Genomic DNA, 17,637 nt, shown 5'->3' with positions numbered 1-17,637 from the left:
TAAACCCTGGAAACCAAGATCACTACGGTGACATGTAAACAACCCATCCCTAACCATACAAAGAATCAATGCAGCTAAAAGGAACTAATTCAGCAGGGTGTACATGATGATGAAACAAATCTGGTGAATGTCTACCTATAGACTCCAGAAGCTGCAATTGGGTCCCACCTGGTTAAAACTCTGGTGCCATGTAATGATCTTCTCATCAATGGAGAAATCACTGCCCAGTGGTGCTTGGGGATCCATCTTCCCAACTTTCACTCTTAAGAAGGACTTATTTGGGAAAGTTACCCAGTTGATAATATCAAATCCACCTTCTAGCTCATGTTTCTCATTAAAAAAGACAGTGTCACCAGCACTGTTGTTAAACAAGATATTCCTCAGGAAAGGTTGAAGCTTCAGTGGAAAAAAGAGAGTGGTAAATTGGGTAGAAATAGAGAACACACTACAAAGATTCTGTTTTCTCATGCTGGGATCAATTCACAGTATTTGTTGAAACTCCCCTTGAGTTTTCAGGGGAGACATGCCTGTCTAAATTCCATTTTAGAAACCAAGAAAATTTTTTTACCTCGAAGTAGTAGCTGCCTTCATTGAATGTAAGTAAATCTTTTTACTTTTTCAAATTTGTGTGGTTTATTCTTAGCAACAGGTAGAAAGTGAGGAAATATCAGCAGAGCACAAATAAACAGGTATAAATTGTGAAATTTCCTAATTCCTAGCTTCCGGGACGGTGCAAGTTGGATAAGTGGTTTTACTCTGCTAAAAAACGGGCTTCACAACCTGTTTGGTCTCATATTTTCCCCACACATTTTGGACAAGAGCTTTAAATTTTAATTTACATATTTAATCCTCAACCCATATCCATCAATCCTAAGATCAACATTTCCATTCAACATTTTTCAGTACCTGCTAAAAACATACAAGCATTGCAATATTGGCAAGACTTTTGGCTTAAATTTGCCAGCATGCTTCCGTACAACTTACCGTATTTTTCGTCCCATAGGACGCTCCGTCCCATAGGACGCAGCTAGTTTTTTTGGGGGGAAATAAAGGAAAACAATTTCCCCTTTATTTCCCCCCCAAAACCAGGTTGGGGAACAGTGGGATGGCGGCGCTGCGCCTCCTCACTGTCCCCCGAGCTTGTGGGGCTGGCCGATGTCTTCCCGAAGCGCCGGGCGCTCTGCTTCCAGCGTGCCCTGCGCTCCGGGAAGCAGGCTGCTATCCGCAGCCTAGGGAACTCTGCGGGAACTCCTGCGGGCTCCCCAGGCTTGCTGATAGCTTCCTGAAGTGCGCACCGACCCCTCTCGCTCTCCAAGCTTCAGCGAAAGCCTGTATTCGCCCCATAGGACGCACACAGATTTCCCCTTCATTTTGGGAGGGGGAAAAGTGCGTCTTATAGGGCGAAAAATACAGTAATACAACAAAGACTCTTGAACTGCTTATTGAATTTCACCAAACCAATGAAAGTGTGTTTTCCTTGACAAACCAGAATAAAGTACTTCAGTAGTTTTTATCACAATTTGATAGAAATATATGGCATGTTTGTGTGTGGGGAGGGGAGTTTACAAATGTGTTTGTTAGCACTTTTAAACTTAATTGTGGTATTTTATATCAGATCTCATTAAAATCTGAACCATCTATTGATAGTAAAAAGAAATATGTAACAAATATCCTTAATTTCTGAAGAGACAACTTTTTATTAGCAATAGATTTTTGCAGCTTATACTCACGGAACCTTGTGTTTGATTCTCACCTTCATTAGGAGCACTTCTGTGCCCTTATAATAATAAATACTGTACTTACAACTTTCCAAAGAACTGAATGAAAAAGCAACATTCTCTGTGGATATGGAAGCCTCTGTATGTGCTCTCCAAGCTTTAGTCTTATGATTGGGCTATTCATTAAAAAATGATCTGCTTTCTGTGTTAGACATTACCTGAAAATATTGTGGCTTATGAAGTCCCACATAGTCCCCATTCATCATCTCTCCATATTTGGTTCTGGAGGCCAACATGGCATGCAAAGCATGTGCCACAGCATAGACGGCATTGTAGATGCTGTAGCTTTGGCTGGTCATTTGCATTTCAAAAAAAGCCCCAGGAAGGCTCTCCAGCTTCTCCTCACCAGTGCAGGATTCCCCCTCCATCTCCACATCTAGAAACTGGCAGCCAAATGCCTGTTGCCAGAAGAACCTGATAAAGCCATCGGCCTCAAAGTGGGGATTTAGGTTCAGGAGGAAACGGTGGAACCCCTTAACCTCACTGGAATGAATGGCAAAGGATAAGGCACCATGGAAGTTTTGTATATCCAGATCTCTGTGAAATGTTTCTGAAGAGAAATCCCAGTCGGCGGTCATAACCCAGACCTTGTTTATTGGCCTCACACCATACATTACACCCGTTATTAGCATCCACTGCAAAAACTTCATGGTGTAAGTGTCTGCATTTACAACAAACACATTGACATTGGTTTTGCTCAGGGAAATGACCACTTCCTAACATTTCTCGATCATCTCATAAATTTTGAAAAATTGACTGGCACTTGGCCATCTTTCAATGCAGGCCGCACAGATTTCACTCAAGGAAAACTGGTGTGTCAGTGTCTTCACAAACATTTCTCCTTTATTGTCAGCTGTGACAAAGATCCCAACCCATACCCATTGGAAATACACAAGAAGCTGAACAATCCCATTGTATTGATTTGCTTCACTTGGTGTCATTTGGTATAAGGAAGAAATATGTTGTTTTGCACTCTGTGCTACAGAATAGGTGATCTAGACATGAACAAAGGAGAGAGAGAGAAGGGGATCAAGGTCATATGATTAGCCCAGCAGAGAAAGAAGTTCTGTTTAGCTCGTACTGATTATCGTCTTCCAAAGCAACTACTCTATTCCGAATTTAAAAATGGAGAGCGTAATGCTGGTGGTCAACAAAAGAGGTTTAAAAACTGTCTCAAGGCAAATCTAAAAAAAAAAAAAGTAGTATAAACACCGACAACTAGGAAACACTGGCCTGCGAGCGCTCCAGTTGGAGAACAGCCTTTACCAAAGGTGTCATGGACTTTGAAGACACTCAAATTCAGAACGCAAGGGAGAAACATGCTAGGAGGAAGGCACACTTGGCAAATCCACACCGTGATCAGCTCCCGCCCGGAAACCAATGTCCCCACTGTGGAAGGACTTGTGGATCTAGAATTGGCCTCCACAGTCCCTTACAGACTCATTGTTAAAACCATGTTTATGGAAGACAATCTTACTCGGCTACGAGTGATCGCCAAAGAAGAAGACGAATTTAAGTCTCTGTTTCTGTTCAAGCTGGTCATTTTAGGAACTTTTAACATCAAGGCCTAGTGCCAGAGACTGCTGATTATCCTTCTCCTTCATCCTATTTTTTAACTTTTGGACTCTGACATATGGCCTGTAAGCTAAGGGCATGTATGATTTGAGAAACAGTATCCTACAAAGCAATGGGGCTCAGGATCGCTTCGCCCAATCCTAACTGATAATTGTATTCTTAAGAACCTCTGCTGAACCTTCCAAGTGTGATGAGAAGTTGCACATAGAGCTGATACTAGGTCCAGGGACACTCAGAGAGTTTTATATTACACCCATTCTCCTGTTTTCCACTGGACCTTATACTGGAGTATAAATCATATAAACAATTTCACCATGAGATTAATTGAAACAACTGAAAAAAATGTTTGACATCAAGCTCCCTCTGCTTTCATCAGAAGCTTTTCTGTGACGCCAAAATATTTTTGTGTGTGACCTATTATCCTATTTGCTGTAACTGGTGACTCTTCCCCACTCTAAAGCGAGTGCACCAGTGTCATCTGCTTTGTGTTTGTAACGAATCCTTGTCTCCCTTCTCACACATTTCTCCCTTCACTCACACCCAAAGCCTGGGAATATACAATAATAAAACATGTCCCAGTTGTGAATGCTTCAACCCATTTAGAATCATGTTACCTGTGGAATCTTGTAGCAGCTTAAGATGGAATCCATGTAGATTGACGTTTCAGAGTCAAGACCCCCAATGACAGCTATCAGGTTCTTCTCAGCACCACACTTGTAGTTGGGAACAGTCTTCTCATGGCGAGAGACAAGATTCAAAGTATTCTGATAAGTCATCCTTGCATTGAAGTAGCTGTCATAGATCTGGAATCCCAGAGTGCTGTTTAGTAAAATCTTGGTGTTCTCATTGACTTCCTTCACAGCAAAGACTAAGGATAGGGCATGCTGGTAGTTCTTTGGCACTGCACTGAAGCAAGAGAAAAAAGTTGATGCGTATAATGGGTTTTCCTGCTTTCGCTGGTGTATAGTCTAATCAGACTAATCCACACTGTCCATCATCAAACCTGTATATTTATTTTGTATGGAAGAGAAGGGAGTTTTAATTCCATTAAATATTTGCTCTGTGCTGCACAGAATCACCATAGCAAATATATAAAGAATGCAAGAAGATGATGTTCAGTACTGTATATAAAGAGGAAACCCGCTCAAAAAATTGCTAATGCACCCATGGGGATTAGTTCATAGATTTCCCCACTTGTCATCCTTTTCTGTTCATGACGCTTATACATGAAAATTCACCAGTTTCATTGTAAATTATGCCTAATATACTCATGATTTTATGAAATTCTGCAACAGTTTTGTATGCTGTCTGTAACAAGAAACAGTTTGCATTTATAGTGACACTTTACCCTATTATTTGCATTTTTGTACACACTATTTAGATGGAAAACTGCATTGCAGAATTCAGTAAAGTGTGAATTTGAAGGGATAGCTCTTTTGTTGTTATTGTTTATAATAATACTAATAATAATTTATTATTTGTACCCCGCCCATCTGGCTGGGTTTCCCCAGCCACTCTGGGTGGCTTCCATAGAAACCAAAAAACACTAAAATATCACACATTAAAAACTTCCCTGTTTAGTCGTTTAGTCGTGTCCGACTCTTCCCCTATTGTTCCAGCAATTGTGAAAGAGATAGGCTGTTTTTCATTGTGAATGAAATCAAAGTATTCCCCCATCTCTATTTACAACCCGCCCAGCGGTGGCTCTTCTCCTTACTGACTCCAACTCCACCTACTGTTGGTCTCCCTGCTTTCCATCTTACAAGTCTCATTGAGCACCTGCCACCACGAGCAGATTGCTTCTTGAACATAGCGTTGCTTCTGTTATCTAGTATTTCCCCAACTTGGGACTTTTTTACCCAGAGAATGAAAAATCTTCTTACGCATATTCATCAGCAGGCATTTCATTTGGCTTCTCCTTGAAGTATAGTGGAGTGAAGGAGGGTAAGAATAGCTGTGAAGTGATACCACCGATGATGAAGTGCCCAGGCTGATAATATTGGTGTTGGACATGGATGGGGTCAGTCACACAATGCAAAGCAGGATGTGCTGAAAATAGAGGGAACATGATGGGTAGCAGCAACAAGAGTACCTCTAATATCCTGAGATGAAAGTCTACTCTTCTTAACATTAAAGCGCCTGTTTCAGTCTAAACTCATTATCATCCTCCACTGTCAACCTCCACTGAAATCTGTTGCTATGAGCAGCTCAGGCTGTTGGTATAAGTGGTAGATCAGTTCTCATTGGAACTGGGTAGTCTTTATAAACATTCTGAATTTCACTCTGGCATATGCTTGTTGACACCAAAGTGCCATGTGGCTATTGCCGGAGGAAGGCTGAATCACAGTGCCTTGAGATAATTTTATGGTTCATCGTCCCTGGTGCATTGCAATCTAGTTGGCATTATGTGTAATAGAACCATTGAGCAAATCATGTTTTACTCCTCTTGACAAAGCTCTTCTGTCCTCTGTTGTGAGACAGGCAAGAAATGCCTACGTTCCACAAAACTAGAGAGAAAATCTAACACCCACAGATGGACCATAATGAACATGCTTTGCTTGCAGAATGGCCCATGTCCATTTTGTAAGAGCTCCATTTCAAAGGGAAGGACCACCTGATGAGATGGTTGATGTAGGAGAACCTCTCCTGCACAGTGCAGTAATTAGTTCGATGTATAATAATAATAATAATAATAATAATAATAATAATAATAATAATAATTTATTTATACCCCGCCCATCTGGCTGGGTTTCCTCAGCCACTCTGGGCAGTTTCCAACCAAATATTAAAAACAATACAGCATCAGACATTAAAAACTTCCTTAAACAATTGTCTTTTAAAAGTAAAATAGTTGTTTATTGCCTTGACATCTGCTGGGAGGGCATTCCACAGGGCAGGCACCACTACCAAGAAGGCCCTCTGCCTGGTTCCCTGTAACCTCACTTCTTGCAGCGAGGGAACTGCCAGAAGGCCCTCAGCGCTGGACCTCAGTGTCCAGGCTGGATGATGGGGGTGGAGACGCTCCTTCAGGTATACAGGACCGAGGCCGTTTAGGGCTTTAAAGGTCAGCACCAACACTTTGAATTGTGCTCGGAAACGTACTGGGTCAATTTCAAATGGATCTTTTAATCTTATTTTAATTCTATTGCGGTTTAATTGCATTTTAATGGTTCTCTTTTTTATGTCTTTAGCTTGTTCTACTTTATGTGTGTAAGCCACACATTGAGTCCCAAACTGGGGAAAAGGTGGGATATATTATGAAGGATAAGAATAAGGATAAGGATAAGTGAAATGACCTTTAACCCTGTCCCAAGCTGCAAAGTGCTTTTTAAACCTATGCCAGCAGCAACACCTTCAGCTTACCTTATTAGCTCATTGGTAGCCAATGTAAGTCTTAATGCAGTGGCGTAATCTGTTGTTAATATTCTTCTTGAGTGGGCGGTCAAACTACTGGCTTGGTCACACAGTTTGGTCACACTTGGTGTGAAGCTTCTGGGGCACTGTAGCAGACACCACAACCACGAAGTCCAACAGAAGGTGAGAGGTGGGGGGTGCTGGATTTTGCTGTCACCAAGGGTGCCACTGAAATTTGGACAGTCTAGGAGGCCATAGATTGTTTAATGAGCCCAAGGCCTGGAACAGGCCTGTTTTTATTTGTTTATTATTTTCATTTCCATACCACTTTATATTTTTAAGAAAAATCTTAAAGCGGTTTACCGCACATTAAACTTCAATAAAACAATCCAGAATCAAACACCTGACACTAAAAATATGAAAACGGAGGAGGAGGCATATGAAGAAGGGAGGTTTGGAGGGTGCCAACATCATAACAGGCCTTTTCTGTGGTGGGCCCCTGTTTGCAGAATGATTTACTCGGCATATATTTTGGCACCACGTTAAAACATTCCTCTTTGGCTGTTAATGATTCTGTGACCTTTTAAAGCAGGATGAGTTTTGTCTTCCCCCCACTTTACTATTATAAAATTGTTTAATTTGTGTTTTATTCTTTAAACCATCCTGTGGTCTCTTGATGAAGGGGTGTATATAAATTTAATAAATAAAAATAGTGATAATCTATATATGACATGGCACAGTGTCCACATGGATCAACTGTAAATTAGTTTTAATGATGGCACCGGAACAATTGTAGAGGGAACATGTTTCTTTGAACTGGAAACCTTTTAAGCAAACATAACTGGTGGACAACATTAACCTAACATTTAAACCAAGGAATCTTTATGTAGAGAAAAGCATAGCATTTTTGGGGGGACCAGAGATGTATTCGTAAATATGCCACCTCTGATTAATGGTCAATATCCTATCTTCAGACTCTCATTGGACATATTCCAGCTATTTGCTCAGCAAAATTAAATGGAAATAAAGCGTATTTCTGTCAACCGGATTTACTTCTGAGTATCATGATTTCAGTTGTTTGATTTTTAGTTATTTCTCTTTTTTAGCTGCTCTTTACTGTTCAGTTCAGGTCTGAGGACAATTATATAGCATTTAGGGGAGAAAATACAACCCAGTATCCCTGCGCTGGAGGCCAAGATAGAGAAGATCTCCACAGCCACCATGTATTTTCCTTTGGTGCTCAGAAACGTTGGAACAAAAGAAAGCCAGACACTGCAAAACACCAGCATGCTGAAAGTGATGAATTTGGCTTCATTAAAAGTGTCTGGCAGTCTTCGAGCAAAGAAAGCCACAACAAAGCTGACAAGAGCCAGCAATCCCATGTAACCAAGAATATAGTAGAACATGTGGGCTGATCCTTCATTGCATTCCACTACAATTTCTTCAGGAAGAGAATGCATGTCTAAATCTGGAAAAGGAGGGTCTGTACATAGCCATAGTATGCAAATACCTACTTGGATAACTGAACAGCTGAAAATAATAGAGTTTGAGAATCTTTTCCCCACCCATTTCCTTATTTTGGATCCTGGCTTGGTAGCCATGAAAGCCAAAACCACAGTGAGGGTTTTTGCCAAAACAGAAGAAACAGCTACAGAAAAGATGATACCGAAAGCAGTTTGTCGTAACTGACAAGTTAGTGTCTGAGGCTTGCCAATGAATAGCAAGGAGCAGAGGAAGCAGAGCAGGAGGGAGATGAGCAGAGTGTAGGTGAGGTTCTGGTTGTTGGCTTTGACAATGGGAGTCTTCCGGTGCTTGACAAAGATTCCAAACACCAACACTGTCGTTGAAGATAGTGACAGAGCCAAAACAGTCAAACTGATGCCCAAAGGTTCATCATAAGATAAAAAGTTCAGATATTTCAGAAGGCACTCGTTTCTCTCTTTATTAGGATATTTATGTTCTTGGCATTCGAAACAATCATCCATATCTTTAAAAAGAAAAAGAAAAAGGTAATAGTATTTTAATCAACCAGTTCTTCCATATTATACTGTATTACCGAAGTATAATAGAGATATTGAATGGACTGATGTTATTGCATGGACTGATGTTATTGTTGATTATCTAACATGCTGGCAGATTACCATAGAACTATTTAGTTTCCCTGTGGCTAGGATGAGGAAATGCTTAGCCCAGAAGTGCATTTGTTTCAAACGCAGGAAAGACCCTTGTAAAGCAGCACCATGAAAAATTAACCCCTCTAATTTCAATTAGAAGGGGTTAGAAGATACATCTCCTTCTTGCCCCTGCTTCCTGGCCATATGCTTATCTAGGTTTAGGGGGAAACGAAAAACCCTCTTATTTAGCATCCCCCCCGAACTATCTGACCAGAGGATGCAAAGTGGAGCAGGTGGTCCCTCAGTTGGCACTTGATAGGAAAGAGTGGGAGCCTCAAGGTGGATTGGGCGGGCTGTGCAAATTTCTATCTAATATTCCTGATGGTGATTGTTGTAGGATGGCCTAGGGTGGTGTGTGTGTATGTGTGGTTTTTCTGTCTCTCAAAGTAAGTTTTATCCAGCACTCTATAGCCTTCCCAGCTTCTCTTGCTTCCTGATCTGAAAAAGCCCCATGTCACCCCCCCCTTATTGAAGCATAGGCATGTGGGAAGCCTGCAGACTGCAGGCAACTGGTTAGATTACCGGCAAAATGAAATAAAATACACTCACGAACACTCTTCGGCCATCACAAATGGAATGTGAATAAACCTTGCAGATGAGAATTTCAGCAAAGTTTCTCTCTTTTGATCATTTTCAAATGCAATTGCTCATAATGGATCAGCAAAGGGTTTTTTTAAAAAATGGAAGTATTTATTATTATTTTGTGGCATAACCCTATGAGATACAAAATGGTTCTGAACATCCTTTAGAAAATGATGTCTCCTTACCCTTCACATTTGAAATCTTCCCCTCTGGACATGGAAGACACTCGTAGCAACAAAATGGCTTGCCCTCCTTCTTTTTTCTGCTGAAACCTGGATAGCAGTAGTCATTACACAAGGCAAGGGGGATAGCCTGTTCATAAAAGGGAAGAGATAACATTTATAAAATCTCTCGTAACAGTGAGGTTGATGAATTTAACAAAGATCATCATGTGCCTCTGATAGGGTTTTGTATGTTTATTCAACCAGAGTTAACATGAAGGGGGGAGGGGTCATCAGTCTTAGAAGATACCACTTCCTTTTAGCAGGGTGTTTTCTTGGTGGGGTCATGCTGGATGAATTGCTGAAAAGATAGGGTCTATGTTTTGAGTCATTCAGGAATCTTTGCCCTCACTCTAAATAAGTTGAGGTTTCCTCATATGAGCACCCTTTAAATTAACCCATTGTCCTCTTACAGAACTTTGTAGAGTTGTAATGCCAGCATGTGCACCGTTTAATACCTGGTAGGCTGGGATCACATTGGGGAGGAGAAGCCTTGGTGAGTAAAACCATTACAGAAAAAAGATATAGCATTTGTGCAATTTCATATTGTAATGAACAGGTTGCTAAATTGTAACAAAAGATCATATGCTTCACAGGGAGGTTGTGTTCAGGCTGCTATTGATACTAACTCGGGAAAGAAGAGGAATGTTTTAAGCACTGACAGAGACAGTGCTGTGTATGTGTGTGTGTTAGTGAACTGCTACAAAACAGAATGAAATAGCTTTGTGGTTGTTGTTTTTTTTTAAAAAAATGGAACAAAAATGTTAAGAATAATAAAAAGAAACATTGATCTCATACGGAATTAGGTTTGCATTCCCTAAGTAATATCTGATTTGGGACTTTCACACAGAAAATGATCCTTTGTCCTCATTCCAATTTATCTTCTCCCCCTAAAACCAATCCTTTTTTTCTGGTGGTACTCACCAGTACACAGTATTGGCACCCTCCCCCTACAATCAATGCTCAGCTGCGTAGGGAGCTGTGCCATGAGCAAAGGCCTGCTGGGGTCTGGTCGCTGCCATACACTCTCTCTCTCTCTCTCTCTCTCTCTCACACACACACACACACACACCGGGCTGGCTTGAGCACACAAATCTTGCTCCCCAAGAAGCCTGAGAATGGATGGTGCAGCATGTGATGTGCTTCCCCCACTGTGCGCTGTGCACGGCTGCTGGTCATATGCATTCTGGTTGCCTAGATGGTGGCACTCATGATGGTCAGGGCAGGAGCTGCTTTTGAGTGCCAGCACCTTTTTTTCTAGGAAAAACAGGTGCTACCTAAAATTGATTTTACAAAAGGGGTGGGGAAGGTCAAACAATATTTAGTATTTACTCCCTTATTCATTCATATGTTTCAGTTCTATTCCAGATTTTCACAAGTGGCTTCCAAGAGTAGGATTAACTGATCAACTTTGTACCCTAGACTATCCAGTCTGACCCTACCTGATTTAATTGGTTGTGCCATGTAATCATTGTCTCGTTGATGGAGATCTGTCCGTCCAATGGTTCTTGAGGCTCCATTCTTCCTACTTTCACTTTTAGGAAAGATTTGTTTGGGAAAGTGACCCAATTGATAATATCAAATCCAGCTAACAATTCACCCTTCTCATCAAAGGACACTTTGTCACCAGCACTGTTGTTGAATGAGATGCTCCTAAGAAAAGCATGAAGCTAGAGTAAAAGATGTTTAAGTCAGATTTTTGAAGTGTGAATGTGCTTTATATGCAATGTGCTCTGTGTGGCACTGCCCTTGAGATTGGTTTGGAAGCTGTAGCTGGTGCAAAATATCCCATACACTGGGACAGAGTATTGCCTATACTGTATATTACCCCACTTTTTGAAGAATTTCATGGGCTGCCAATTAGCTAATTCAAGTGCTGGTTTGGGACCATGATACCTGAAAATTTTTTCTTACCCCTTATATCAGGGGTCAGCAAACCCCTTTTTTCAGCAGCGGGCCACTGTCCCTCAGACTATATTTTGAAAAAAACAGCAACCATGAATGAATTCCTATGCCCCACAAATAACCGAGAGATGCATTTTAAATAAAAGCACAAATTCTACTCATGTAAAAACACACTGATTCCTGGACCATCCGCGGGCTGGATTTAGAAGGCAACTGGGCCAGATCCAGCTCCCGGATATATAAGGCATGGGTTTGCCTACCCATGCCTTATAAACTCAGTTGATCACTGCACTCTTCTTGGAGGGGCTCCTGCAGAAACCATCTTATCAGGAAGTACATTCCAAACAATCTAAGAAATTGGCCTTTAGTCTTCTGGCTAAAGTCTTTAGTCTCCTGGCTTTAGTCTTCAGGTAGTATACCTGAAGGAGCGTTTCCACACCCATCACCCAACCCGGACACTGAGGTTCAGCGCCAAGGGCCTTCTGGCGGTTCCCTCACTGTGAAAAGCAAAGTTACAGGGAACCAGGCAAAAGGCCTTCTCGGTAGTGGTGCCCGCCCTGTGGAACGCCCTCCCATCAGATGTCAAAGAAATAAAATTCTATCTGATGTTTAGAAGACATCTGAAGGCATCCCTATTTAGGGAAGTTTTAAATGACTGGTGTTTTAATGTATTTTTTATCTTTTGTTGGAAGCCACCCAGAGTGGCTGGGGTATAAATAAATTAACAACAACAACAACAACAATAATAATAATAATTGCATATAATAAAACTCAATGTACATTGATGGTCCCATATAAACAAACAAATATTGTCAATTTCATAGTCAGTTCCTAAAAATATAAATAGGCAATAACATATGGTACATCACCTTTAAAAGACTTATCTTTGAAATCTCCAGAAGGTCTCTATCCGCAATGGTTCTGTATCTGTTTCTAGATGCATATAAGGCATTCAGTGCATGTGCAACAGTGTATACAGCATTATAAATGCTATAACTTTGGCTGGTCATACTCATTTCGAAAAAAGGTCCAGGAAGTCTCTCCAGCGTCTCCTTTCCTGTGCAGCATCCATTACCCATGTCAGTATCTGCAGTTAATGAACAGCTGAATGCTTGTTCCCAGAAGGCCCTGATAAAGCCATCTTCATCAGAGATGGAGGTATTCCGGATCTGAAGGAAATCTTTGAACCCCTTCACCTCAGTAGAATGAATGGCAAAAGACAAGGCACCGTGGAAAATCTTTACATCCAGATTGTGGAAAAATGGCTCCAATGAAAAGTCCCAATGGGCTGTCATAACCCACACCTTGCTTATGGGAATCATAATATCCGTTTCAATTAGATTGAGCACTACTTGCAAAATCAACATCATGTGAGGATCAGCACTTGCAACACAGACATTGACACTTGTCTCATTTAGTGAAGCTATTATATCCATATAAATGTCGTAAAAGTTAATCACACCTAAAATGTTGCTCTGTTTTGGCATCCTTTTAGCGAAGGCTGTACAGATACCATTCCGGGAAAAGATGTGGTCCATGGTCTGGATGAATTTTTCTCCTTTATCATCACCCATGGCCAGGATCCCAACCCACTTCCATTGAAAATGGAGCAGCAGCTTGACAATTCCGGTGTACTGATGCTCTTCATTTGGCACCATGCGATATAAGGGAGAGCGCTGAGTTACATCGCTCACACCTGGTGCATATAAACAATAGGTGACCTAAGCAAGGAAAATAATGTTTGTTTCCATTGGGGGAAATGTTCGCTTAATTATAATAGTGATCGTTTCTTTCATATTTGCTACACAAAATTGTCCATGCTAAACCCTTAGGCACCTTGTTTGCCCATTGGTATTTTAGTTTGCCTACAGGAATCTGTTTGGCTGCTGAGAAAAGAGTATTCTGGAACAGACAGAACACTGGCCTGACCTAGCAGGCTCTTCTTATGTTCTTATGCATGTGGGATCTCTCGCCACTTTAACTTCACACAACATCTCAGAACATCTACCCCTCAAATCTTCCTTCCTTGCAGACAGAGCCAGTGGCAGCTCTGTATCAGGAAGTTTTTAATGTTGGACAGTTACTGTGTTTTTATTATGTTGGATGCCACCCAGAGTGGTTGGGGCAACTCAATCAGATGGATGGAGTATCAATAATAAAATTGTTGTTGTTGCTGCTGCTGCTGCTGTTATTGCTGTGAAATATCAGCGGCACCTTGTCCAATGCTAACATTTGGTGCCTACATGGAGATGCCAGGAATTAAATCTGGGACCTTTCCTTTGTCATCCTACCTGTGGAATCTTGTAGAGGCCTAAGACAGTAGCTATGTGGAATGAGGTTTCAGAGTCAAGGCCTCCAATGACAGCAATTAGATTTTTCTGCACATCACAGTTGTAGTTGAGAACAATCCTCTTCTGATTAAAGAGAAGACTCAAAGTGTTCTGGTAAGTTATCTGTGCATCAAAGTGACTGTCATAGATATGGAACCCCAAAGTGATGTTGGGTAAGATCTTGCAGTTCTCATTGATCTCTTTTACAGCATATACCAAGGACAAGACATGCTGATATTTTTTCACCATCACACTGGAGTAGAGAAGAAGAAAAAACTAGACTCATAATGCATTAACTGGCATTCTGTCTCAATATCTCCTTTCTATACTTGACTGCTTTTGTAGGAGCAGCTTTCAGCATTGCCTCCTGTACCTACATCATCTCAACATCAGCAAAGCCCTGGTGGGTTGATCTGGTCCAGCATCTTTTTTTCTACAGTGTCTAAGCAGATATCCATGGGAAACCCACACAGAAAATATGTGAGCAATAGCCCTTTCCCACTGCCTCTTTCCCAGCAGATTATTATTCAGCTGCGTGCTGGCTATAAACCTGGGTGTAACACCCAGTAATCATTGCTGCTATTTTTCTAGAAAAAGAGGTGCTGGGACTCGCTATAAATACCTCCATTGTTCTCTTATAATGGCAATGACATCCACCTGAGAGGTGAGAGAACTGAGTTCCTGTGAATTCCAGCTGAAAAGAAAGCCCTGGTCATCATAGACTAGTAGGTTTCAATAGCCTCTTGAGAACATTTTTGTTGGTGGCCATCTCTACATATTGTGATAGTTAGTTCCATAGTTTATGTTTGGGTAAGCAGTGGTTATATATTGTCTGCCCAGAATATCTAACCATTCTGCTTCATTGGATGAGCCTCAGTTCTAAAATTGTTAGACAGGGAGGAAAAGAAATGTCTCCTCATTTAATCCAAACCATGAATAATTTTAGAAATCTCTGTAATGCCCTTGCCTTCCTCAACGTTTTTTCCCCTAAAGTAAAAGCTTTCAAAAGTTACAACCTTTTCCTTATAATGGAATTGCTTCAGTCTCATATGATTCCGGTTGCTCTTTTCTGCATTTTTTTAATAACTCTACAATATCCTTTATCCAAGGAGAATGAGGCAGCCAATCACTATTAGTCACTATAGCTACATTATACATCCAGGTTCACAAAACAGTCAAATGTATGCAGACCATCCCAAATGTACAAAGGTAGAGTGTACAAAGGCATTATGGTATTTCCAAATCCATAATAGTTAATAGAGCCTTTTCAAAACTGTCACATAGAGGGCTGACATTTTAATTGAATCATGACATAGTCATGTCACTGTCATATCAGATCTCATCTCTCTCTGTGTGTTCATAGATAGATAATTTGCCCCAGAGTGCATCTGAGCTATGTTTGTCATTTGCATGCCAATTCAATTTTGGGGAAATATCCTTTCTCAACTCCTCACAATCCCTTTTTATTTTTTACAACCCATATCATTGCTTAACTTCAAAATATGTCATTCATGAAGAAGTTAAAAAGCATTGTTCCCAATACAGATCTTTGGAAGATCACCACTCTGATGTCCATTTCTTCTTCCTACTCTCTGTTTTCAGTTTGTCAACCAGTTGATGTCTTATTATCCCATGACTAATTAATTTGTCCAGAAACCTTTGGTGAAGGCAATACTTTTTGGAAAACTTGAGAAATTTCCAGAATATTGCATGGACATCTTTCTAAATGCTTTCCTTATAAATTCTCTCTCTCTCTCTCTCTCTTATAATATAACCACTTAAGATTCACCTAACGGCCTGCTTTTTAATAGCTAAGCTAATAATCATCATTCGATCTCTTGGTCTCACTACAACTAATGCAATACTAAACAAGAAGTTCTTCACAGTTCTCTCCAGTCAGTCTAACCATTATAGTCATTGGAACTTATTTGCTGTTTTGATCCTGTCTGACAGCAATGATAATTGGGGTGTATGCATTGGGCCAGAGAGGGGAAAGCTAAATACATAGTCATAGGGTTGGGTTTAAATTCTAGAAGTATGTGGTGTGAGATAAATTATAGAATCAAGTCTAACAAGGAAACTACATGTGCATCCCCGCCACAAAAAAATTGAACACCATTCCCTCCAGTATAGAAACCCAAGTGGTTATTTTTTAAAAAAACAAATCATTGCTAATAGGACCTTTTTATATAATTTATCCAAGGAGAATGAGGCAGCCAATCACTATTAGTCACTATAGCTACATTATAGATCCAGGTTCACAAAACAGTCAAATGTATGCAATGGAAAACAAGACAATGGCTTCCTTACACAGGTTCAACATCATACTTTGGTTTTGGCTGTGTTTTGAAGTCTGCACCCTCTGAAAATGAGAAGATCTGGGAAGTGATCCCACCAATGATAAAGCTCCCTGGCTGATAATACTGGTATCTCACCCGGAGGGGATCATTCATGGTACACAAAGCTGGATTCATATTGCAATCAGTTTGAGGCAACAGCAGCAACACCAGGAGTTGTAAGGACAAGAAATACCCTGTCATCCAGAAGGAAAAATGGTCTTCCTTTGACAAAGAACTCCCGGTTCCTTTCTTGATCATTCTCATCTGTCACCAACCTGGTTACAAAAGCATAGTCTCATTGAATCTAAAGCCTTTTAATAAACTGATCTGCTACCTGCCCTCTAAACTTAAAGGGGGGGAAGGTCCCCACAAAGGGCGACGCAGTACTGTATGAACTCTCCCCCCTTTCTGACTAGTTCGAGGGCTATTATATATACATATTTAAAAGAATAATATGGCCTGTTGCAGTAAGGACAGTGAATAATTGGGATCTTAGATAATTATACAGGATGAACAAGCATCTCCCCAATGTATTGCATTCAGAAAGGCACCAGCTGTTGCAGGACTGCAAAATAAATATAGACCATTCCAGTTCTTAATTAGTTTTACAATGTTAGAACAATTGTAACTTCCACTGTTATTGCAGTACCATTTGTTCCCCCTGGAAACAGCATAGGTTTTTGATGCCTGGGCAAGAGGAGTGGAAGAAATCTATAGGAAATTGGGTAGGGTGGGTTTGCCCTGCTTTTGTGGCTCAGATTTTTTTTTTTAAAAAAATAGATTTGTTAGTTAGTTAGTTAATTTGTTTATTTGAAACATCTTTTGTCTTGTCTTAATAAAATAAAATAGAAATGTATTTCAGCGTCTCAGAGATAAACATTGATTGACTGATTGATTGATGATTGATTGATTTGAAACATCTTTTTAAAATATATTTTTTTAAAAAAAATACTTGCCAGGTACTGATTGCCGTATACACGTTTCAGTCTCAGTTTTGGTGCAAGGTGACTATAATAATGATGGTAGCATCTGACAAGGATCCCCCCCCCCCAAGGTATAAAATAGACACTCCCCCACAGAGAAACCCTTGCTCTCTAAATTAGGTAAGCCACCTCATCTTGAAAACCCACTCTTTAGACCTAAATCTGAACAAGTGCTGTTTCTTCCAATTCAACTGTAAACCATGGGTTTTCATTGGGAAAATTGGTGGGACAAATGAAGGTGTGGATGAATCCTATGTATTAGGCTTGGGTCCTAGTTTTCTGATAGGCTGCAGTAGGCTCCAAGTCAGATATGGTCCAAATCTGATAGGTGGTGATCATATTGGCCAGCATGGTCACAGAAGGGTTGGAGTTCAGATCTGATCAGGAAAGGCTGGA

General features: G+C 40.6%; 1 protein-coding gene across 1 annotated transcript; it reads right to left on the bottom strand.

The window, feature by feature from the left end:
• Positions 1 to 3,958: 3,958 nt before the first annotated feature.
• Positions 3,959 to 16,372, bottom strand: LOC310662612 (vomeronasal type-2 receptor 26-like; the record flags this gene model as incomplete). The annotated part of the gene is made up of 8 exons (XM_083409557.1): positions 3,959 to 4,259; positions 5,237 to 5,402; positions 7,825 to 8,694; positions 9,649 to 9,775; positions 11,127 to 11,354; positions 12,459 to 13,310; positions 13,881 to 14,172; positions 16,230 to 16,372. 8 exons carry the CDS (start codon positions 16,370 to 16,372, stop codon positions 3,959 to 3,961), a joined length of 2,979 nt encoding a protein of 992 aa, XP_083265683.1.
• Positions 16,373 to 17,637: the final 1,265 nt, after the last annotated feature.

This window comes from Podarcis tiliguerta (assembly GCF_965153285.1).
Source record: "Podarcis tiliguerta genome assembly, chromosome: 13".
NCBI classification, from domain to species: Eukaryota; Metazoa; Chordata; class Lepidosauria; order Squamata; family Lacertidae; genus Podarcis; species Podarcis tiliguerta.
The sequence above is the reverse complement of the archived record's forward strand: the minus strand, read 5'-3'. Positions and strand labels throughout refer to the sequence as shown.